Source organism: Corticium candelabrum, chromosome 6 (genome assembly GCF_963422355.1).
Source record: "Corticium candelabrum chromosome 6, ooCorCand1.1, whole genome shotgun sequence".
In the NCBI taxonomy this organism is placed as follows: Eukaryota; Metazoa; Porifera; class Homoscleromorpha; order Homosclerophorida; family Plakinidae; genus Corticium; species Corticium candelabrum.
In genome coordinates, this window is record NC_085090.1 from 4,082,671 (window position 1) to 4,090,109 (window position 7,439).

The following is a 7,439-nucleotide window of genomic DNA, read 5'->3' on the forward strand; positions in this document are numbered from 1 at the left end:
GTTCCTTTGATCTGTATCACGTGAAGCACAAATTAATGAATAGCCCCGTGCGAAACTATATATAGCAGATGACGTAATAACATGTCTAGCCTGTAAGACAAAACAAATTTAAGCCTTTCGTGCTTCATTTAGAGAATGGAATCATATATACGTTACACCACTGCGCTATTTTTTACCAGAAATTGCGTCTTTGCAATTTAGCTATGAGAACACCAATGATACTCAAATTAGTTATGGTAATAAGAAATAACTGGTACCGTCATCCAAAACAAATTCATGCTAACACGGTGTACAATTTGAATATACCAAATTCAACACGGCTTCTCAGCTAACATATAATTACGCATTCATCTCCATCTTGGAATAAAACTTCAACGTGTTTCTATGCTGACTATGTACTTATTAACAAACTACCAAAGACAAGACAAACAATAGCAATCTGTAGTTCAACTGTGTGAACTAAAACAACAATCACATTAATGTCTGTAGCAATCAACCTTATGAAAACAAATTGTTTTAAGAAAAAAATTAATCACGAAGGAGCATCAATATTGCAAAACTGTTTTAAAGAAAAAACTAAATACATATTTAATAAAAAATATTTAATTTTGGTTCCTTTTTTAGGCAAACATTTCAAAGAAGTCACTTTAACCTGACACAGTCTGTCATAAAGCATGAACAGTTACATTATATATATAGTGAAAATCAAGTAAACACTTGTTGTAATTTGTGACTTTACTTTACTTGTAGCACAGTCCAATTATTGGGTTAGCAGAATGTGCACAATCGATTGCTGAACAACATATACAAGGATAATTCAGGCACAAGGTATTTTAATTACCTTTATTACAATATACTTTACTTTAAATCAAAGACACACTGAACGTACCCAAATATGCGGTAATGACACAAATCTTTAAATTTCATTATTTATTACAGTTATAGGACGAATCATGAATCTTTCTTTACAGAAACCATCCCTTCCATATTTTGGGCCGAATAATACATCTAACATTAATTAACGACCACATTAACTCAACAAATTCATTCCAAACGTATATGTGTGACTTGCATTATTTGGTAGATAAATGTGTAGGTTTCTTCTAGACACCAACAAAAGGGCTTGCAATGGGTAAGATATCCAATGATAGTCCTTCACTTATCTGCTTGCCGACCGAAATCAACAGCCTAAAACAATAACTTCTTTAGCCCAAATGAAAAGACACAGCACACACACGAAATGGGCAAGCAGCAACAAAAAGAGCAATAATAAATGATAAAAACGGTTTAACTACCCACTGTAGCTGACACTGACATAATATCCTAATAGGTATATATATATATATATATATTAGATAAACATTTATATATATTATATAAACCGCACTCACCTGTGAGTCAAAGTTGGAGAGTTGCTCTTGCCCCTTATGCCATTGTTCGTACGCCAACAGTAACTCCCTTTGGCAACATATTCATTTGGAACACGTCTCTCGCTCTCGTTTTCCATCCGCGTCTTTTTTGTCTGCTCACAAACGGCGTCTCTGTTCTGAATGTGGCTTCGCCTATTCTGCCCATTGGAAAGTTTGTCGACGGTCTCAAGGCCCTGGTCGCCCTAGATGTGATGGTTTGATGGTAGATCCTCTTCTGTCTTCTTGGCTCTCTGGAATGGCGTCGACTCACGATCTGGCTAGCGCGCCTACAGATGTTACTTCGCGTCATTCTGTAACAAGTGAATCAGCCTCTGGTGCTTCCTCAGATTCTTCACCTTGTCCTTTCACTGATCAGATCAGCCATTTTGAAGACCCTGTTCTTGAATCAATCAAGGCAGCATGCAGCCTCGCGTGTCCCGTTCACTTGGAGGCTGTCTTGTTTGAGTCTTTGATCCAAGAGGTTTCTCTGCTACAAGTCAAGGCTATTGGCCATATTCCACGCTCTGTTCGTCCTGTTCTTGCGGAAGTTCTTGCCACAGAATTCAGGAATGCCACATACCGTGGTTTATGGGGCTATGCTCGCTCGTCTTCACATGTTCCCTAAAGCTGTTTTGAGATGCCCACCAAGAGGAGGACGGAAGAAGCGTGTTGCTGTCAAATCCTTGTTATTATCCCGTCTAGAACCGTGGACTTCTGGTGATATTCAGTCTCTTTGGTTTGAGGCTAGACTGAATGCTGATTGTAGACAGTCTTCTAATTGCAAGTCTTCGCCTGTAGATCAGATTAATCGAAAACGGGCGCTTGCTTATGCCAGAGAAGGTCGTTACAGAGATGCCATGCGGTGCCTTGGCTCTCTGGGTATAGCCAGCCCTCATGACAGCAAGGTTCTTGAAGAAATCTATCAACGCCACCCATAGCATGTCTTGCCAACTGTTTCTGGTGATATCACTCCTTAGCTATCTGTCAGTATGGATTCAGTTCTGGCTTCACTTCAAGCTTTTCCTCTAGCATCCAGCCCTGGTGCTTCTCAACTAAAGTCTCAGCATTTGTTTGATGCTATTCTTGGTACTACAACTCCTTCAGCCAAGCAGTCTTTGGAGAACTTGACCTGTTTCGTAAATTTTCTTTTGTCTGGTCGTGCTGACCCTAGGATAGCCCTTGGTTATGTGGAGCACGTCTCACTGCTCTATTGAAGAAGCATGGTGGTGTCCGCCCTATAGCTGTCGGTGAGGTCCTACGTCGACTTGTCAGCCGTCTGCGCTGTTCTGATGTGAAAGAAGACTTACCTGACACCTTTTTGTCTTATGGTCAGGTTGGTGTTGGTGTCCCAGGAGGTTTAGACGCTGCTGTGCACACACTATCAGCTTGTATTGCTCGATATGGATCTGATCCCAACTTGTGTTGTCTGAAAATTGATATGAAAAATGCCTTCAATGAATGCTCTCGAGCTTCTTTTTTGAGTCGTCTACGTAAAGAGTTCCCAGCCTTGTTTGGATGGTCCTCGTGCTGTTACCATTGTGAAGGCATGTTGCATTTTGGGAATTCTTGGATCAAGTCATCTGCAGGAGTGCAACAAGGGGATCCCCTTGGTCCCCTACTATTCTCCCTCGTTCTTATGGAGTTTTTGGATGACCTGGGTCCATTGCCAGATATGAAGCTGAAGTTATGGTATTTGAACGATGGCTCTCTCCTTGGCCAGCGGGCTTCAGTTGCTTGTCTCTTGGATGTCTTGTTATAAAAGGGTCCCTCCTTTGGTCTTCATATCAATTTGAACAAATGTGAGGTCTTTTGGCCCTCTGGAGATCAGAATTTCCCCAAATTTGCTACTGAAATTCAGCGGAGTGTTCAGGTTCATGGTGGTGTTGAATTCCTTGGTTGTCCTGTATATGGATCTTCCTCATAGGTTACTGAATTTGTTTCCCAACGAGTGGACAAGATTTTGGATTGGCAGGACCGTTTGACAGCTTTAGAAGATCCTCAGGTGGAGCTTCATCTTCTCCAGAGCTGTTTGAGCCTTTGCAAGCTGAATCACATCATTAGAACGGTTCCTGGCTTCAAGAGCAATGATGTATTGATGCAGTTTGACAGTGGTCTTCATCACAGTTTAGAGGCTTTATCCTCTTCTTCGGTCTCTGACCTGGCATGGAAACAGGCAACTCTTCCAGTTTGTTTGGGTGGTCTAGGTCTTAGTGAGGCCTCTAGATCTTCATCTGCAACTTTCGTTGGCAGCTGCAACTCTTCTCGGCAGTTGTCTCTCCGTCTTCTTAATGACTCAGCGTTCATGCCGGTACATGAAGAAAATGATTGGACTCAGCATTCTTCCTCTTTCCCTGGTGAAGTGCAATGCCGGCAACATCTTGCAAGTCTTTTACCACCTACTAGTTCTGTCTCGTCCTCTGTTTCTTCTACACAACATTCTTTCCAGAAGGCTCTGGATGATGCTTTGAGATCCAGCATTAAAGTCAGCCTTGTTAGTCTGCGAGAACAGGCAGGTTTCTGTGCTGTCGCATATCCTCATGCGGGGGCTTGGTTGAGGGCAATCCCCAACTCAAGTCTAGGCCTGGCCATGTCTCCGCGTGAATTTGTGACTTCTTTGCGTTTGCGTTTGGGAATTCCGGTTTTTCCAGCACCCCCACACTCAGTCCGTTGTGTGTGCGGTCATGAATTGGACATTTTTGGTGACCATACTCTTGGCTGTGGTCCTCTTCGGATTAAGCGACATGATACTTTATGTGACGTCATCTTCCACTGGTTGCTCTTAGACAACTCCAATGTACGTCGAGAACAACGCTGTTCCTCTCATTCTATGACAAGACCAGGTGACGTTTTCCATCCCGACTTTTCCCTAGGCAAGGCTGCTTATTTCGACATTTCCGTGAGGAATTCGTTCACTCCCTCTCACCTTATTAATGCTGCCATAAAATCTGGTGCTGCTTCTGTGGCTGGGGAAGTGGACAAAGATGAACGCCATCTTGCTAACGTTTCCAGTTATGGCTGTTTGTTTTATCCTCTTGTGGTGGAATCATACGGAGTGTGGGCTGCACATAGTCTGGAGGTGTTGAGATCAATTGTCAAGAAGTCTCTTCTATCATTTGGCTTGTCTCTGGGCCAAGCTTCCAGGCAATTTCAAGAACAGTTATCTGTTCGTTTATGGCAATACAATTCAAGACTGATTAGTGACTATCTGCCTAATTATTATGACTTTTTGTGCTTCCGTCCTTAGGGCGGATATGTGTTATCTGTGTTATCTGTATTATATACAAATATATATATATATATATATATATATATATATATATATATATATATATTATATAAACCGTTATATATATTATATAAACCGTTATATATATAGACAGTCCCAAGCATCTCTGAATGCATAGAAAGAATCATGTAGTAGATGGATTTATCAAGTGTAAGTACATAAATGTAAATAATACGACAACACACCAAATCATATACCAAACATCATAGAAGATGCTCAATATAAATGCAATAAAGGTAAAGTGTAACAAAATAAGTAAGACCAAACATTGAAAAGTAGCATAGAAATATTAAAGAAACAATTTTGACGATATCGCTGCAATTTAATCCAGTAATATCATCAATTAAATACATTGTACAAAATCATTAAGCAATTTATCATGTCAATAAGGTAAAAACTAGACTTTCTTCTGTTTCTCCTTGTCATAATCAAAAATTGTAATGACTGTTTAGTGCAACGTCCTACTTTCGTTAACATAGAGATATGTAACAATTACACAGTAAACAGCAGTAAAGGCAACACGTGTTCCGATTATGATTACAAGGTTTCATCATAATGACATTAATGTTAGTTTGCCAGCCTCAGTCATGATCAGAACATACATAAGCACTCACAGGAATCGACAGCTGTCAACAAAGACAGCAAACACAATTTCAATTGTGTAAGTCTGCAAAGCGTCACAGCCATATGGCGCTGGCACAATTTGAATTCTTACCTTCAGTCGTTGAGATGTTCCTGCACGGCCCCACACCTGCCTTGTTGGAAAGTGTCGCCGTGGCGCGAGGATCGAGATCTCGAGCCTCCGCTCATGCGCTACTTGCTATTGGTTCTGTTTTTCAAGGAACTGGTACTTATACGCACGGATCCCTGCTCCCTTGCATTTCACGTTGGATAACCAAGGAAGACCGGATGTAGAACGGCAGGAAAAATCAAAATTGCGTGGCCTCTCAGAGAGACTATGAGAGCAATGACACAAATGCGGCGGCAGGGCTACGCATATACACTTCGTTTCGATGCGCTCTACGTTCCGGGGGTGGAGTCAACTCTGTCTAACTAACTGCTTTAAACCGCATTTGACTCCTTACTTTAACTCGTTAAGATGTTCCTGCACGGCACCACATTTGCCTGGTCGGAAAAGATGGCCGTGGCGCGAGCGTAGAGACTCTGGTCGTGTGCGCATGCGCAACTTGTTTGGTTTCTGTGATTCAGGGTACCGGTACTTTTAGGCCCGGATCCCTGCTCAAACGAGGTTTGTTCTTTGAGCAAACCTTTGGTCCACGTACGATAAATAGACTTGAAACTGTACTATAAGTCTGCAGGTCACGAACGGTTAGGTGACTGTCCCACAGGACAGACAGCAGCTAGCAAACAGGAGCAAGCCTTCAGGAAGCAGGTAAGGAAAAATTGTTTTCCATCGATCGCCCGAATGGTTTCTACAAAAAGACCCCACATCCTTACGCCAGGCTGCTTGTGTTCTGTCTACATCAGATGTATTATATGCATTCAGCGGTAATGACACACGCTAAGAGCCTTATTGTTTCAACCATCGTGCAAGATGCCTGATGTACGCCTCCAACGAATTACTGTTTTACTGTAACAACTTCTTGATGCTAGAGTCGTCTATGTCAAGAGCCTTGGCTGTAGTAGCGGCACCGATTTGAAAGCTGTGGCCTGTATACCCTGAGCAATCTAAACCTGCTGACGACAACGCCCGCTGCACCTCTTGCACCAGTCTGACGCTGGATAGAGGACAGCTGTCGATAAATATGAAGAACGGCCCCGAACGAGCACTCCTGTCAACCATGTATGCCAAGAACGATGATACCGAGCAGATGTCATTAGCGCTCCGTCCAAGATATACATCGGCACCACAGCAGAAGAGGTCAGTCTTTGCCCACTTGAGGTGCAGACGTACAAGGAATGGATTCTCGTGAGAGTCGGTCGTAATATCCTGAGATGTGAGGTGAGATGCATGTTCGAAGGACGAAAATGATGACACTGTGAATTCTCCCACTCTAAGAAAGCCGAATAAACCCGGGCAGAAAGCTGCCAAGAGCATAACCGTATCGTAGCTTAAAGGCTGCTGAGACCAGGTGGGCTTGGTCGCGCGCAGCTCCTTCGGTGTGATAGGAAGGCGTTGACGGGTGGGGCCTTCACCCTGCGAGCGGCGCACTCCACGCAGAACATATGTTAGTTGTGGAAGAGCAGACGCAAACAGATCTTTATGTCCATATTGAATATGTACGTGACGTACGGCAGATATGCAGCATATGATGGTCTTGTGCTTAAGCTGCTGTTCCTTGAGAGCAGCGAAGAAAAGACAAAGATTACGTTTGGATGTAGGAAAAGGATGAACTGAGAGTCTTTGGCGGAATTGGCTGTACCGAGATTAACCGGTAACGTACGACCTAAAAGTGGCCGAGCTAAGCCTGACGAAAAGGGTAGACTAGCCCAGACCTCCAGATAGGTGAGCTCCAGTCGATTTTCGAAGGTTGCAGGAGCGCTAGCAGTTGCATCAAGACTTCATCCGGGGTTTAACGTAGCGATTGGTTAAAAAATGGGCAGTTAGTAGGTTGTTCGAGACTGGGCATCCACAACGTGATTAGAATTTCCCCAGAATATGTATGGCAATGAAATAAGGGCAGCTAAAAACGTGAAAAGCCTCAACAGATGCATCACCAGCTTGTTTATGACAGGAATAGTTACGCAAGGAGGACACAACAGTGGTATTGTCGCACTGGAAC

The 7,439-nt window shown here is 42.9% G+C and overlaps 1 protein-coding gene across 1 annotated transcript; it reads right to left on the bottom strand.

The window, feature by feature from the left end:
* Positions 1-6,283: 6,283 nt before the first annotated feature.
* LOC134180772 (uncharacterized) lies at positions 6,284-6,754 on the bottom strand. The gene has a single exon (XM_062647959.1). The coding sequence runs from the start codon at positions 6,752-6,754 to the stop codon at positions 6,284-6,286; it is 471 nt and encodes a 156-aa protein (XP_062503943.1).
* Between the last annotated feature and the right edge of the window lie 685 nt (positions 6,755-7,439).

What these genes read in the sequence shown, in the direction of transcription:
- LOC134180772 (XM_062647959.1), bottom strand. Translation starts at nt 6,754, where the DNA reads ATGCTCTTGGCAGCTTTCTGCCCGGGTTTATTCGGCTTTCTTAGAGTG.